Raw genomic sequence first — 18,080 nt, 5'->3', positions numbered from 1 at the left:
AATATCATTTCTCAAGTTCAGTAAGTGTCAAACATTGTGTGGTGGTAAGGAATTTTTTAATTGAGTGAAATTTACCCATGGTCCAGCTAGGTATGGCTTTCTGAATGAGCTGACTTAATATTTTATGTTTAGGCATACCAGTGCTGAACCCAAATGTGTAAGCTAACATTTTCAGAATCACAGTGATGGTATTTGCATGTATCTCAGATTTTTACTATAGTTTTTTTTTCCTTAAATGTCTTAATAAGCAAAAATCCATACTCCACTTTCAATAAGAAAATCACCAGATTGCTTAACTCTGAGTAAACACTTAAACACAGAAGATTTCACTAGGATATTAATTACACTCTTGGTCTCATCAAAATACATATACACAAAAACATCCATGCATATGCTATTCAATTTTGATTTATTTTTGCATACAAATAGCCCAAATAAAATTAAGATACATTAATATTAGCCTTCTACCATAGAATAAGAGCAACAAGAAGTAGAAAAATAGCCTAGTGTCATTTGGGCAGGAGAGGGAATGCACACATTATTCAGTAGGCAAAATAGAAGAATTAGATATTTCTTTCTTCAATAAACACTTGTCTTTTAAATGACACAGAGAAATGAGTAAATACAAAGATATGGGAAAAATAAAACACCTTTGGCAATGGAGTGTATTTTGAAATCTACAGCCTTTCACCTGACAAAGAAAAAATAATATGGTGATAATCAGTACTTTTACATGACTAATTTTTACATCATTAAAATAGCCAGCCTATTTAAGTGTATATTTAGGTGGTTTCTTTCTCTTCAGTTTTAGGGAGTTTGTTGAAGACAACTGTGATGAATTGCATTATAATCACAGAGTCCACAGTTAGTGAAAAAAAAATCCTAATATTTACAAGTAAATTGCTTAACATTACATTTTTATTTGTCTCTAGTTAATTCTTGGCCTCTTTTTGGTTGAGGAAAAATTGAGCTTACTCAAAATGTTTGGGTAATGAAAACAGCAAATTATGTAATAGGGTCTCTGATAATTTACAGATGATGTCTAAGGTCATGAACAAATTTTTCATGCTGTTGAAACATTTTTACTGTTCAGCTTCCTTTCATTTCATTCAATGACTTCAAAGGTGACTTCACAGTTAATCTAAGTCTTCGATTAATTGAGAAATGGTCTCATCTAGTTAAAATGTCACATCTGCAATGGAGTTGATTGGTTTCAACCCCACATTTACACATTCATCAAGGTCATATTCTTAGATCTCAGATTTTCCCATGTTTCTTTCACATCCAGATCACCTTTGGGCCACTTGTCCTGAGTGACAAGGCTCAGTTTCCTTCCCTTTACCAGATGGCCCCCACGGACTCTTCCCTATATAAAGGTCTGGTCAGATTGATGACTCATTTTGAGTGGACATGGGTGGCCCTGGTGACAGTGGATGACCTGAGAGGTGAGGAATTCCTTCGGGAAATGACAGTGGAGATGGCAAATAATGGTGTCTGTGTGTCCATCACAGAAAAGATCCCTGTCAGTGAGAGAAGACACACAGAATCACAGGTGACATTCATGCCCAGGATCATGGAGTCAACATCCAAAGTGATTTTTGTTCATGGTGACACAGACTCATTAATGATCTTGAGATTTTCACAAATTCCTCTTCTCTCAATTATGAAGGTGTGGGTCACCACCTCTCACTGGGACATTACCATGAGACCACAATATACTGATGGCTACAATTTCCATGGGGCACTTACATTTTCACACCTAACAAGGGAAGTTCCTGGTTTTAGGCCTTTTCTTAGGACTGTGAACCCTGCTAAATACTCAGAGGACATTGTACTGAAAGAATTCTGGCACTCAACATTCGGATGTACAGAAGAACCTGAAAAATGGAAGCAAAAAGAATGTTCGCTAAATGCTTCCTTGGAGACTTTGCCTTTGCTTCTTTTGACATGACCATGTCTGACTTGAGTTACACCATCTACAATGCTGTCTATGCTGTGGCTTGGACTGTCCATGAAATGTTCCTGATGAAATCAGAAGAAAGATCCATGGTAAAGGAGAAAGCTGGGTGCCTCACCCATGGCAGGTAATATTCCTTTAAAGCTATGTGTTTCCCACTGCCATGCAATGGTGACCTGATGAGGAAGTGCATGGCTTGGGATCCTCCCAAAGTTTATTTGAGCTAGCAATCATTCAGTCAACAAATGTTTATTAAATACCTACTATGTAACAGGCACTGTGTTAAGGGTTGGGAACACAAATAAAAGTAAGACAGTCTTTCCTCTCAAATAGTTTAGTCTAATGTAGGACATAACATGCAAACAAGGTTGTACAAGCAAGATATGTGAAACATAAATTTGAAATAATCAACTGAGGGAAGGCATTAAAATACAGAAGAATGTCCTATAGAGTATGGAGTTTTAGCTGAGACCTGAAAGAAGCTAGGTAATTTAGGATGCATAGATGAGGAAGGAGAACATTCCAGGCATGGAAGTTAACCAGAATGCCGAAGGCCAAATGGATGGGGTGTTTTGTTTGAGGAACAGCAAGGATGCCAGTGTCACTGGCTCCTGTAATATTTTTAGAAAGGTAGGAGACAGGTCATGGGGGACTCTGAAGCAAAAACAAAAAAAAAAACAAAACAGCATTTTACACTTTATGTTGGAGGTTATAGTCACTGGAATTTGTCAGTGATAAGTCGAATTTGAAAGTTCATAAAATCTTTTTGACACCTGAGTGGAGAAAGTACTGTAGTAGGGAAATAGTTGTAGTAGGCAGATCAACTGTGTCATTATTGTAATAGTCCACAGTTGAAGTGATGAGGGCCTGAACCATGGTGGTTACAAAGCCAGAAGAGAGAAGATGGTGAATATGAGAGATGCTATGAATGTAAAATCAGTGGAATTTGGTAACAGAGTGGATATTGGTGAATAAAAGAGAATGGGGAGTGAAGGATGACACCTACTTGGGAGCCTGGGTGAGTAGGAGTATAATGGTACCCTCAACAGTAATAAGGAAGTTAAAAGGAAGGATTGGAGGGAGGAAGAAGATATCGAGTTCAGTTTTAGACATGTGGAATTTAAGATGACAACATATTATTTTATTGACATTTTCTGTTTCTTACATCATTATATTATCCCATAATTCCCTCCCAAATCCCTCCTCAAAATCCATCTCATATGACAAGTATTTTTTTTTTTTGGCTAGGCAACAGGGTTAAGTGACATGCCCCAGTTCACACAGCTAGTAAGTGTTATGTGTCTGAGGCCGGTTTGAACTCAGGTCTCCTCCTGAATCCAGGGCCGATGTTCTACCCACTGTGCCACCTAGCTGCCCCTCAAATAGATTTTTTTAGAGAGAAAAAATAAATCAACACAACTGATTGATGAATTTGAAAAGTCTAAAAACCAATGCAATGTGTAACACCTGTGGATGTCTTACCTCCACGAAGGAGTAGGCTGGGGGTCTCTTCTCACATGTCTTTGTTCTGAGTCCTGCATGATCTTTATTAATTTGTTATATTTGCTTTTGATTTTGGGAGGAATCCATTGTTCTTTTCATTTACATTGCTGTAATTGCTGTGTATATTGGCTTTGTTTATTTCACTCTGTATCAGTTCATATAGATCTTTCCATGCTTATCAGTATTTATTACATGCATTATTTTTCACATTCTATTTTTTTAGAATGTTGACTTCCAAATCCTCTCCCTCCATCCATCTCTTCTCCCACACATTGAGAACAAAGAATATGATTTCAATTACTTGTGAAGTCATGTAAAACATATTTGTATATTAGCCATGTTGAAAAAAACAAAAGGAAGAAAAATAAAGTTGAAAAAGCATGGCTCAATCAGCAATCAGAACTCATAACTTGTTTCTCCAGAGATGGACAGTATTTTTCATCATAGGTCCTTTAGAATTGTTGGATTGTTGTACTGCTCAAAGTATCTAAGTCTTTCATAGTTGATCATTATAACAACATTGCTGTTATCATGTACATCATTCTCCCAGTTACACTCACTTCACTTTGCATAAGTTCACGTAAGTCTTTCCAAATTTTTCTGAAGTCATCCACTTTGCCATTTCTTACAGCACAATTGCCTTCTATCACAATCACATGTTCCATGTTGAACCATTCCCCCATTGGTGAATATCCCCTCAATTCTTCTTTGCCACCACAAAAAGAGTTGCTATAAATATTTTTGTATGTATACATCATTTTCCCTTTTTGTTGATATCTTTGTGATGTGGACCTAATAATCATATTACTGGATCACACGATATGTACAGTTTTATCTCCCAGGTGGAATAGTTCCAAATAGTTCCAAATTCTCCAAGCTGGTTGGACCAGGTTGCAAATCCAACAGCAGTGCATTAGTGTCCCCATTTTTACATATCCCCTCCAAGATTTGTCATTTTCATTTTCTGTCATGCTAGCCAATCTGATAAGCATGAGGTGATACCTGGGAGTTGTTTTAATTTGCATTGCTCTAATCAATATTTAGAACCATTTCTTCATCTGAAAACTGCCTTCATATCCTTTGACCATTTGTCAATTGAATTATGGGTCTTGTTTTTATAAATTTGACTCAGTTCCCAATATATTTGAGAAATGAGGCCTTTACCAGAGAAACTTTCAATAAATATTTTAATATTACTTCATTGTCTATGGTGTTTTTTTTTTTAGCAAAATGTAGTTTTCGTGATCATTTCTTTTAATTGAGTCTATTTTTTTATTTGCATAAGATCATGATTTCCATTTCTGCCTTTTTATTTCAGATGAAGCACAATAGATTCAGATCCTGCCCTTTGCTTTAACTTTGTGTCTGTTTCAAGTGTGTCTCTTTTTAACAATATATTGTTGGATTTTGGGTCCTAATCCTTCTGCTATCTGCTTTTGTTTTGTGAGTGAGCCAATCCCATTCATAAACACCATTAGGTTTGCCATCTGTGTGTTTTCTTAAATCCTATTTTCTTCTATTTGCCTTTCTCTCTCTCATCTTCCCTCTCCTCAAAAGTCTGTTTTTCTTCTGAAGACTACCTCCTTTAATCTATCCTCCCTTTCATCACACACCTTTTCTCTTATCCCCTTATCCTCCTAATGTCCTGATGGGTAAGTTAGATTTTTATATCCAACTGTGTGAGTATGTATTTTCCCTCTTTGAACCAATTTCTATGAGTGAAGTTTAAGTGTATGAACACTGAAATTTGGCTATAACATTCCTGGAAGTGTTAATTTTGGGATCTCTTCCAAGAGGTGATTAGTAGATTCTTTTGATTTCTATTTTACCCTCTGGTTCTAAAATGTTAGGGCAGTTTTCTTTGATAATTTCTTAAAAGACGATAGCTAGGCTAATATTTTTATCATAAATTTCAGGTAGTCCAATAATTTTTTAATTATTTCTCCTGGATCTATTTTCTAGGTCATTTGTTTTTCCAATGAGATATTTCACATTGTTTTCTATGTTTCTTTTCATTTTTTTGGTTTTATTTTATTTTTTCTTGATGTCTCATAAAGTCATTAGCTTCTATTTGCTCCATTTTAATTTTTAAGGAATTATTTTCTTCAGTGAGCTTTTGGACCTCTCTTTCCATTTGGCCAATTTTGCTTTTTAAGGCATACTTCTCCTCATTGGCTTTTCGGACTTCTTTTACCATTTGACCTAGTCTGTTATTTGTGCTCTTTTCTTCAGTTTTGTGTGTGTGTGTGTGTGTGTGTGTGTGTGTGTGTGTGGCCCCTTTACCAATCTGTTGACTCATTTTTCATTATTTTCTTGCATCAGTCTCCTTTTCTTCCCAATTTTACCTCTACCTCTCTTACTTGCTTTTCAAAATCCCTTTTGAGCTCTTCCATGGCTTAAGACCAATTCATATTTTTCTTGGAAGCTTTAAATGTAGGAGCCTTGACTATGTTGTCTACTTCTGAGTGTGTGTTTTGATCTTCCTTGTCACCATAGTAACTTTCTCTAGTCAGTTTTCCCATTGTTTGCTCATTTCTTCAGCCTATTATTTGACTTTTAACTCTTTGTTAAAGTAGGGCTTAGCACTACTAGGTCTGCATCCCAATTAGATTAAAAAAAGGAAAAATATCTATATTTTAAAAATATATATATAGTAGCTCTTTTTGGTAGCAAAGAATTGGAAATTGTGGGAATGATCATTAACTGAAGAATGGCTGAAAAAGTTGTGGTGTATGATTACGATGGGGTACTTTTGTGCTATAAGAAATGATGAGGGGGTGGTTTCAGAAGATAACATGGCAAGATCATAAGAACTGATGCAAAGTGAAGTGAGAAGAACCAGGATTTCATTATGCACAGTAACAGCAGTGTTGCAAATGATAATCAATTGTGAAAGAATTAGCTACTCTGATCAGCATAATGATCTAAGACAATTTCAAGGAATTCATGATGTAAAATACTATCCACTTGTAAAGAAAGAACTGAAGAAATCTGAGTGCAAAAATGAAGTATTTTCTCAGTTTTTTTTTCCATTTTTCTGATACGGCTAATGTGGAAGTAAGGTTTTCATTATTTCATATGTATAAATGATGTTATTTTGCTAGCCTACAGTTTAACCTTATTAAGTCCCTTATGATTCCCCTTTCCTATTTATCTTTTTATGATTCTCCTGAGTCTTGTATTTGAAAGTCAAAATTTATATTCAGCAATGTCTTTTCATCAAGAATGCTTGAAAGTCCTCTATCTCATTGAATATCCATTTTTTCCCCATGAAGTATTATGATAGGGTTTGCTGGGCAGATGATGCCTGGTGGTAATCCTAGCTCCTCGGGCCTCCAGAATATCATATTCTAAGCCCTCTGATCCTTCATACTTGAAATAATGATTTCATACATCGCACTGCCTCACACTGAAGACACTGACTCAGACTGGTCCAAGTAGGGCAGAATGAAATGAGACTACCCCCTGTTATATTCTGCAAACCAGCTATGTGATCTAATAGAAGATCTCTCAGTCCAAGAAATTCCCAAAATAAAATGTAACATCAAAAGCAGCTGAGACAGGTTGAGTCTAGAGACCTGAAGATGAGCAATGCCTACAAAATTATCACAGAAATGAACAAGTCGAAGGCATTTGTTCCAATAGTGGCAATATTATCCTCCCATATCTGAGAAGAATGAGAGTTAAGTCAGGCTTTTATCTGGATAATTCAGGAAAATATAAAGGAATTTTTTATCAGAATTAACCCAAGTAATTTGGAAGAAATCAATATTGAGCTTGAAGTCTCCATGCAGTGTCATAATACATCACTTGAATATGTATTTGAGTAGAGACAATACTTTCCTTATTATGGAGGGATGAAGGTGACTTTGGATAATGACTCAAATAATGTCAAAAGGTCTTCTCTCCTTCCCATTCTCCCAGTGACTGAAATTCCAGAACTAGAGTCACTACATCAGGCTAACAAGTGTCTTTTTCTAAAGAACAGATACATCTGGCTATCATAAGAGTTAAGTGACACCTGTAGTTTGATGGATTCAAAGCAAGAGTTTGTACTGATGGAAGGGAACTGACTTTGTAATATGAGGCAGCACCATGGGAGGGCCACTATGGGCAGGATGCAGTCAGAAGTCAGGTAAGACCTGGTGGCTTAGTCCAGAAAATCAGTGAAGGCTGGGTTCCTTTTGTTCTGAGAAGTCACAGGAGTGGTGAGTGGTGCAACAGGGCAGTACATTGACCAGAACTTTCCAGAGGCAATAGTAGTTTGATTTGATTTGATTTGACTGCAGTTTTCAGAGGAAGATATGTCTAATGGAGACGAGGTAGAACTTCCAAGGCAGCAAGACAGAAAAGTACCAGGGTGGATAGGAGGCAAATGCTTTAAGTATGAACCTATTTTCCTAAGGATTGAAGTTATAGATGGGAAATTGTAATACAACTTGTATTTCAGAGGGAAATGACCTGTAATAGCTATTCCTGTGATAACTTTGAAATAAGTACTCTTTTGTAAAAGTTAACTGATGTTAATAGGTTAAATGTAATGGGGCACTAATCACTGTTGATTAACTTTTGGTAGAGCATGATAGAATGGGGGAGAAGCTGAAACTGAGGGCAGTGGAGAGAGAAACCAAGAATCCTTCACCAACATGCCTGAATGCTTAAGGGAAAGATAGAGCCTTCTTCAGGAACCTAAACACATATGTAAGCATAGAAATTGAACAAAGCTTATAAGGGACAAAATATGTTTTTATTTATCTGCGTCTTTTCTCTATCTTCCTTTGAATCTTTATTTCTTCTATTGGTGCTAAAACATATAATATGGGGGGAAGGGGACAAGAGAGTAGAGAGATGATAGAGGGGAGGGCAGATTGGGGGAGGGGGTAATCAGAAGTAAACACTTCTAAGGAGTGACAGGGTCAAAAGAGAGAACAGAATAAATGGGGGGCAGGATATGATTAAGGGAAATCTACTTAGTTTTTCACAATATGACTACTATGGAAGTGTTTTGCATGACTACACATGTATAACCTGTATCAAGTGGCTTGCCTTCTCAATGAAGGCGGGTGGGGAAGGAGGAAGGGAGAAAATTTGGAATATAAAGTTTTAAAAACAAATGTTTAAAAAAATTGTTTTCACATACAACTGGGAAATAAGATATACAGGAAATGGGGTATAGAAATCTATCCTGCCCTTTAAGAAAATTGAAGGGGAAGAGGATAAGAGAAGGGGGGAAGAGATATAAGGGAGAGCAGATTAGGGGAAGGGGTACTCAGAATGCATGCCATCTTGGGGTGGCAGGAGGGACAAGATGGGGAGAAAATTTGGAACTCAAAATCTTGTGGAAGTGAATATTGAACACTAAAAATAAATAAATTAATTTAAAAAAACCCTAAAGCTAAAACATAAAATATGTGCTTAATAAAATCTTGTTCACTATGGAATGAATTCCGAGCAACTCACAGGTTTTTCTTCTAGGGGTTTACTAACCTCAGGCACCAGGCATTCATTGAGGTTTCTCTTCTCTTACAGCTCTACTCATTTCTAAAGAATATCCAGTTTAACAACAGTGCTGGTGACTAGGTTTTTATGGATGAGGATAGAAACCCCGAGGCTCAATATAACATCCTGAACTATGTAACCTTCAGTATGGACGCTGAAGCTCTGGTGAAAGTCGGACAGTTTATCCCCAAGGCTGAGCCTGGCCAAGATTTCACCATTAATGAGGAGGCCATAGTATGGGGCTTTACATATTATGAGGTCAGAAATAATTGCAATATCAATCTGATTATCTAATCAGGGGAACAAATTTTACCCTGCATAGTTCACTCTACATCCCTTTCTTCATGGGTAGAAAATCTTTCTTGGACCCTGGTTTCTTTTCCCTTTGCAGCAAACTTGTTGGTGGAAAAAAAAGTCAAATAAGCAATCCATTAGGTGATTTTAAACTTGGGATCATTAGCACCATTATAGATAAAGATGAAATGGACTTTAAAGCTCATCTTGCTCAGTCATGTCTTTTGACAGAAACAAGAAACTGAGACATAACAAAGGTAGTGATTGATCCAATGTCCTATGATCCAAAGGTCAGTGTTTTTGTCAACTATCTGGCACTGTTGTGAATGATAACACCCAACTATCCATCTTAATTCACTGAAAATGGTTCATTCAATCACCATACCTCTATGGAGCCAAGCAATGAGTTTGACATCTAATTTCCAAAACTCATTCCATTTCTGAGCCCAACTTGTTTCTCTATAGGACTGTGAAGTTTCCCTTTCCCATTAAAATGAACAAGGAAGTCAGCATCATCTTTGAGTTATCGGCATCCTACATGCAGACTGATTAAATATATTTAAGTCAATCACTTATATTTCCTTCAGTAACTTGTATCATAACCATTAAAAAAACACAGTTGACACTGAGCATTACAAAGTGTTAGATAAATAAGAACCCTGAGATAACATCTTGTTCAAATTCCTCATTTTACAAATGATTAAAGTCTATGAAGTTTAAAAGTTTCGGCCAGTTTTCCACAGCAAGTGGCAGAAATGGGACTAGCATTCGGGTCTCAGTTTTTAGCCCAGACCAGTGCTTCTTCTAGCCACATTCCATTGATGTATGAGCAATTCTCATGTTTCGCCTACAGAATAACCTTTCTTTGCCCCAAATCAATATCATTCATTCTCTGATAATGATATACCATCCTCTGTTCTGTTAATATCCAAAACCATCACGCATTTTCTCCCTTGTCACTAGATTCCCTGTTCCATGTGCAGTGAGAGCTGTGGTCCCGGATTCAGGCAAAACCCTCTGGAGGGACAGCCCATCTGCTGTTTCAACTGTTCTCTGTGCCCTGAGGGGGAGATCTCTAATCAGATGAGTAAGTGTCTGCAGGTAGTTTTCCTCCTACACCCACTGGACAAAATTAACTGGTGTTTTGCTCTAGGGTAACATAACAGCTCTATCACCACCTGAACAATAGGATATATAGAAACAAGGTGAGTTAGTGAAAAGTTGTGAGCTAAGGGCAAGTGGCTTGAATGAATGGTTAGAGCATGACGTTCACTTTACTATTCAAAATGAAACCTACAAAATAAAAAAGTAGCTATCTTGCCCTATCTCTTTGTAAATTTTTGAATATTTGCAAAAGCCTTATGGTTTCAAGTTCAATGGGATACTTAGCTGGAGTGTGGAGGGGTATGTTCTTTGCAAAATATTTGTGATGGTGTGGTGCTGAGTTTATGGACATCTTAGGTGCAACATTCACTAGAACACTTTAGTGTAACATAGGTTTTAAGGAAATATGGGTACCCATAGTATATGCTGGATATTCTTTCATCCCTATCTCTTGCCATATTTTAAAGTGATATTTTGATAAATTATCTAGAAAGGGAAGAACATCACAAATTAAATGTTTCTGTATTCCCTCTAAGAACTCTGTCATGGGAGACCCTGACCTTTTCAGAATCACTGTGAGCTGGGTTATTTGGGTCATTTATTATAAACTCCACTAGTGTGACACCCTATTATATGTACAGAATATGTAAGAATCACACTCCAATAGTAAAAAAAAAAACAAAAAACAAAAAACAAAAAAAAACATTTAAAACTTCAATGTAGAAAATGTAGAAAATAAGTGAGAGATAACATATTAAAATCATTCTTTGCCTCTGTTCATCAATGACCTCACATTACTAAACCTCTTAAGGAGGTTACAGGATTACAGAATCAGAAAATTTTAGAATTGGAAGCACCTTTTACAATGGGTGGGAAATAAATCACCTGGGGATGCTTAAAGATTAGATGGGGAAATTTTTTCTTAACTAAGTGAGAAGATCTCTACTGCAGGGAGCACAACTCTGACGGGCTGGCCTCACTGTTCGATTGCAAAACATATGCCTGCCAAAAAGACTGTTTTATAGAGAACTCACACAGGACAACTGCTCCCATGGTGGTGAGAAGAAGCGATACAAGGGCACTCTCAAGGTCTTTCTTAATTTTGGATTTGACTGTGTGACGTGGGAGACCCTGGCATAAGACTTCTCAGCATCAGAGAAGATGCCGTGCTGTACGAGAAAAGCAGAATCGAAGGAGCTCACAAGAAACACGAGATGCACAAGTTTACAGAATCCACCTCAAATATTCCCATGGGCTATTTGTGCCCAACCTGTGGTAGAGCATTCTGAACTCATACCGATCTGATCAGCTACAGTCAGACACACTACAACTTGACTCTGGCATAGTGATGTCATTTGGGTCTTCTTCAAGGACAAAGGACAACAGCCAACTGATAACCAAGTCCTCAGGCACATGAGATGGCGGTGGTGGCTCCAGACAAAACGGAACAGGGGAAGATACCAGTTGTCTTGGGGCAAATATACAGCAGGCTTTGGGTGGGATAGGAGATATGTATTCCTAGGTTATAGAGGTGCATTTGGGCCCTGAAACAGATGCTTTTCAGGACATGGAAACTGTGTGGGACAACTGAAAGTTTCTCATATAAAATGGAAGCTATGCTCCAAAAATGTAGTAAAGTTTTAGCATGAGCTGGGCCCAAGTTTCACTTTCCTGTAAATCTTACATTTTGGGGAAAATAAAGTCCCACACCAGCTGCCTACCCCCTCCCTTGTTTTGTAACCACTACCCCAGCCTTATCTTTGCCAAATAAGGCAATCTGCTAGCTTCCAAACTTGTTTTGGGTAAAATGTATCTCTTAGTTCCTGGGTAAAGTTGTTTGTCTCTTACCTCAGCCTGGGGATAAAGAGATTCAGGTAAACAAGTGGGAGGGCGGTTTTTCTTAGAGTTGTTTGTCTAAGGGTATATAACTGCTTGCTTGCTGCTTGTATCCTGCCTCCCTACTCCAGTCTGCCCTGGGTAGGTGATGCCCAATTCTTGCTAAAATAAAACTTCTGTTTCCACTGAGAGAAACCTCTGAATTTTTATTTGGGTAAGTGGTCTCTATCCCACTCAGAAATGAATTAAAGAAGATTGGTAATTCTTTGGAAGATGCCTTCTGGATTTGGCCCTAAGTTGCATTAGGCCTTTGCCACTTATCCTTTTGTTGTGTTGAAATACCTATCTACATCACACAAAACAATATGGCAGTGATCCACAGTCTTTGGAGGGAAGGACAGACTGTATAACACACACGTCTGTCAGTAAGATAACAAACATTCATCCAGAGGTTACTATGTTCCAGGAATTGTACTAAATAGTGGGGATATAAAGAAACACAAAGATACCCCTTCTATTCAAGGAAGTCATATTATAAGGGGAAGAGAATATATAAACATTAGTACATAGATAATATATACAGAACAGATAAAGGTAAACTCAGAAAAGAGGGGAAAAGCATCTGATTAGACTATAAAAGCCTTCCTGCAAAAGACAGGAATCAACTTCTGTCTTGAAAAAACCTAGGGAATCCAAGAAACAAAGTTGAAGAGAGCAAGCATTCATAAAATGAGTTGCAGCCTCTTATATAAAATATTAAGGGAAGTGGATGAATAAGAAAATATTTTTATTGAATTTATTTCTTAGATAAGAATTTTGTATACACCAGAAGTTGCAAACTCATTGTCTGTGGGCCTCATGCAGCCTGGCCAACATACTAATGTGGCCAGAACCAGATCATAATGTCATTAGGAAAAGTTCAGTGAAATAAATCAAAGTATAATATTTCATAAATAATGATAATTTGTGGTTTTTTAAGTCAATATGTGGCTTTCAATGATCTGTTTCTATTTGAGTTTAACACCACTGGATACACACATACATATGTACTCACTTGCATATATGCATACTGTAGGGTCTGGAATTTCCCTGGCTGGGGAATCCTTATGCACTGGGATATTCTTGGCTTCCTCAATCAGAGCAGTTAATTTAGAAAGAGACTGAGGGCTCCATTACGATTAAATATAGAGTTCAATAAATGGTTTTACTAATCATAATGGATTACTTACAATGAAGGCCATTCTGGAGTGGCTGCCAGATGAAAACAGTCTCAATAATGGATCAATCCCCTCACTTAGAAGCCCCAGGAAAGCCCAGTGATAATTATAGAAAAAAAAAATTGGAAGAAGAGCAATAGAATACGTTGTCATTGATTGGTGGATGTTTTGGGTTTCTGTTTAGTAATGAGCTTGGGCATTAAGTCAATGTTATTGGGTAAAATGCCCAAACACAGGTTTGTGTATGGATCATGTACTGGTCACATATGGGTCATGGTATTCGTGTTATAACTTTCATCGATCACAGTACCTGAGTTATGACTCAGTGTCTGAATTTTGATTTTTAACAGGTCATCATGTCCAGGCTTCCACCTTTCACAGAGTTTAAGTTTATGGCTTTCTTACTGTGTTTTATGGATTTTTCCCCAGTTGGGACCTCATGCATACATATACACAAGGGCATATATATACATGTGTATATATGCATGTATGTGCATATAAACATCTATGGGTAAGCAAAAATCATTCCTCAACATATAAGTAAAAAAGGATATGAACAAATGATTCTCAATAGAAGAACTGCAAAAATAGTAAGTACTATAGGAAAGAATACTCAAAATCACTAGTAATAAGAGAAATGCACATCAGAACAATACAAAGATTTCACCTCAATCTCATCAGATTGTTAAATATAGGAATATTCTTGAGAAGTTATGGGAAAACTGGCACGCTAGCATATTGCTGATGCAGCTATGAATCAGTATGACCATTTTTGAAAGCGATTTGAAATTATTAAAATAAAATGACTAAAGTGTACATAGCATTTGACCCAGGGATTCCAATGTCGACATATACCACAAAGACACCACTGATAAGAAGAAAGTACAGATAAAAATAAAAATTCATATAGCTGAAGTTTTGTGCCTGGTTCTGCTTTTTTAAATAGCTTTCTTATAAGCAATAGATTGTAGGGTTTTATTTTCTTATCCAATCTTTCACTTTTTTTCATTTTATCGTATTGTCTATTTCCGTTCACATTTAAAGTTATAAGAGTTAGGTTTATATTTCCTCTATCACTAAAATTGAGTTTTTTTCAAAGTATAATTTTTTCTTCTTCTGTTGTAAACACAGTATTGTGATCCTTTAATCACTCTACCTTAATCTTTTTTTAGGTTTTCCTGTCCCTACTAGATCTTTTCCCCTTCCATATCCCCTCTTACTGTTTGTTCCCACTTTTTATTTGGGGTTTTCTTTATTAGTTCCTTTTTATCCTTTTATATAGTAATATAATTCTCCTCCCTACATTCTTCCTCTCAGTCAAATACATTCCACTTTTATCTGCCCACCTTCAAATAGTCTTGCTCATCAGTTTGTTTAATGTCATTTTTTTGCATCCCTTTCCAGAAAGGATTTCCCTTACTTTCTTCATTATATATCCTGTCTTTCTGTATGCTCTAGACTTTTATTCTATCATGAATGGCCCCTATAATTATATAGTATTTTTTTTTCTTTCCTTCATTTATTCTTCATGTAATCAAAGCTTCTAAGCTGTTCATTCTAGGATTTCCCCTCCAGGCAGTTTCTGCCACTGCTTTGTAGGACTTGCCCCATAGATTCCCCTTTCCATTATGTCTCATACCCAGAACAATACTAATTTTTGCATGCATCAAAGAAGACTCTACCCTATGGTAGGGTCCTCCCCCCATCACCAAATCCCCCCTACCACACTCAGTGAACATCTGTCTTCATAAACCATCTCTCTTCATCCATAAGAGCATTCATAAGTGGAACTCCTTCCCACCACCAAAGTAAGGCCGCATCTATATATAGACAGTACAGAAAGAAATGAGCTCAAACTTTGAGAGCAAATGTAACAAGGTTGGGAGAGGGGTGTAATTCACTCTGCAAATCCTTTTGCTAGAGTTCTAAACTTCTGTTCTTTGGTATAGTGTAGGGTTTTTTTTCTTCTACAAAATTTGAAGAGCTATGATTCTCCTTTCCTTCCAGCATCTGGTTTGTCCTTTGCTTCAAATGCATACTCTGTGGTCATCCATTATGCTGGAGTTACAAGCATGCCAAAGAAAGAAGTTCAAGTTTTCCTAATCCTTCACAGTTGACTAGGCTCCCTTGGCCATAAGAGTGATTAATTCAATCCATCACATCTCTGAAGTTTGTCTCAAATAGTGTCTCCTTTCTCCACTACCAACTGCTAGTATTTACTATGCCAATGAGCTTCCTGGAATTGTACAGGCTCTTGAAAATGAGGTCAAGCTCCTACACCAGGCTACTTGCCTATCAGATCTAGAGATGTGTGCATTCACTGCTTACATGTAGTGAGCAACTGAGACATATCATCATCAGATGAAAGAATCAGTGCATAGCACATTATGGCTTGATTTAGTTAGGGAGGATGATTTGACTGATTTACTCATGAGACCGCCATACTTACACACAAAGTATGGAAGTCTAGAAATTTTCTAGACATCACCAAAATAATTTTTTTTAAAAAGGCAAATTGTACCACTAGCTATATCTAGTTAGACTGTAAAGCCCTTATTAATAGGTATTGCTTCATTCTTTGTCTTTGAAACTCAAGCACCTGGCCCACAGCAGGCAGTTAATGGTTTGGTGATTTATTGCTTAATATCTAACAAACTTCTGAGACTATCAAAATTTAGAGTTATTGCTACAACCTAATGGATTTATAAAAGATGGAGAGAACAGTATGGAAGGACTACAATGTCTTTATTCCTTGTACTAAGACAGTAGACCCTTAGGAAAAGTTTGTATTATGTGAGAAAAGCTGAATATTGTTCACACAAATAAAGTCAGATCTAAATAATTGTGAAAATATCAGTTGCTTATGGGTACGCCATGCTAATATAAAAAACGACAATTCTACCTAAATTAATTTACTTATTCAGTGCCATACCAATCAAGCTACCAAAAATTATTTTATATAGCTAGAAAAAAAATAACAAAATTCATCTGGAAGAACAAAGGGTCCAGAATACCAAGGGAACTAATGAAAAGAAATGCAAAATAAGGTGGTCTAGCTGTACCAAATCTTAAATTGTATTGTAAAGCAGCAATCATCAAAACTACTTGGTATTGGCTAAGAAACAGAGTGGTGGATCAGTGGAATAGGTTAGGTATGGAAGATACAGCAGTCAATGAACATAATAATCTACTATTTGATAAATCCAAAGACTCCAGCTTCTGGGATAAGAGCTCACTGTTTAAGAAAAACTGCTGGGAAAACTGGAAAAGAGTATGGCAGAAATTAGGCATAGGCCAGCATCTTACATCCTTTACCAAGATAAAATCAAAATGGGAACATGATTTAAAGACTGATACTATGAGCAAACTAGGAGAGCAAGGAATAGTTTACCGTTCAGATCTATGGCGAAGGGAAGAATTGATGACCAAACAAAAGATAGAGAACATTGTGAAATGCAAAATGGATGACTTTGATTACATTAAATTGAAAAGTTTTTTGCACAAACAAAGCCAATGCAACTAAGATAAGAAGGGAAGCAGAAAGCTGGGCAACAATTTTTACAGCCAGCGTCTCTGATAAAGGCCTCTTCTAAAGACTCTATAAGAATACAAGTCATTCCCCAACTAATATACGGTCAAATGATACGAACAGGCAGTTTTCAGAGGAAGAAATTAAAGCCACCTAGAGTCATATGAAAGAATTCTCTAAATCACTATTGATTAGAGAAATGCAAATCAAAATGACTCTGAGGTACCACATCACACCTATCAGATTGGCTAACATAAAAAAACAGGAAAATTATAAATGCTGGAGAAGATGTGGGAAAATTGGAACACTAATGCATTATTGGCAAAGTTGTGAACTGATTCAACCATTCTGGAGAGCAATTTGGAACTATCCCCAAAGGGCTATAATATTGTGCATACCCTTTGACCTAGCAATACCACTTCTAGGTCTGTATCCCAAAGAGATCACAAAAATGGGAAAAGGACCCACATTTACAAAAATATTTATAGCAGCTCTTTTTGTGATGGCAAAGAATTGAAAATTGAGAGGATGCCCATCAATCAGTGAATGGCTGAACAAGTTGTGGTATATGACTGTAATGGAATACTACTATGCTATAAGAAATGATGAGTAGGCAGACTTCAGAAAAAGCTGGAAAGACTTATATGAACTGATACTGAGTGAAATGTGCAGAACCAGGAGAACATTGTACACAGTAACAGTCACATTGTGTGATGATTGACTTTGATAGACTTAACTTTTCTAGGCAATGCAAAGACCTAAGACAACTCCAAAAGACTCAAAATAGAAAATGCTATCCAGATTCAGAGAAAGAACTATGGAGTCTAAATACAGATAGAAGCATACTATTTGATCTCCTTTTCTTTTGTTGCTCTGTTTTGTTTCTTTTTTTCTCATGGTTCCTCTCATTAGTTTTAATTCTTCTTTACATCATGACTAATGTGAAAATATGTTTAATATGAATGTATATGTAGAGCCTATATCAGATTGAATGCCATCTTGGGGAGTGGGGAGGAAAGAAAATTTAAAATTCAAAATCTTATGGAAGTGAATGTCAAAAACTAAAAATTAATTAATTATCTGAAAAATGAGAAGCAAAATAAGATTTGAGTAAAAAATGCTTCTATATTTAAAAGCAAAA

General features: G+C 36.6%; 1 protein-coding gene across 1 annotated transcript in view; it reads left to right on the top strand.

Annotated features, from left to right (window-relative positions):
- Window positions 1-18,080, top strand: part of LOC110202524 (vomeronasal type-2 receptor 26-like) — an 86,885-nt gene that overhangs the window by 67,630 nt on the left and 1,175 nt on the right. The window contains 5 exon segments of the mRNA XM_020978728.2: window positions 1,289-1,937; window positions 1,940-2,050; window positions 2,053-2,084; window positions 8,990-9,217; window positions 10,217-10,340. Coding sequence (XP_020834387.1) covers window positions 1,289-1,937; window positions 1,940-2,050; window positions 2,053-2,084; window positions 8,990-9,217; window positions 10,217-10,340 — 1,144 coding nt within the window.

The sequence above is a fragment of the Phascolarctos cinereus genome, unplaced genomic scaffold (assembly GCF_003287225.1).
Source record: "Phascolarctos cinereus isolate Bilbo 61053 unplaced genomic scaffold, phaCin_HiC Scaffold_4;HRSCAF=312, whole genome shotgun sequence".
Taxonomy (NCBI): Eukaryota; Metazoa; Chordata; class Mammalia; order Diprotodontia; family Phascolarctidae; genus Phascolarctos; species Phascolarctos cinereus.
This window is presented reverse-complemented; position numbering and strand designations above follow the sequence as displayed.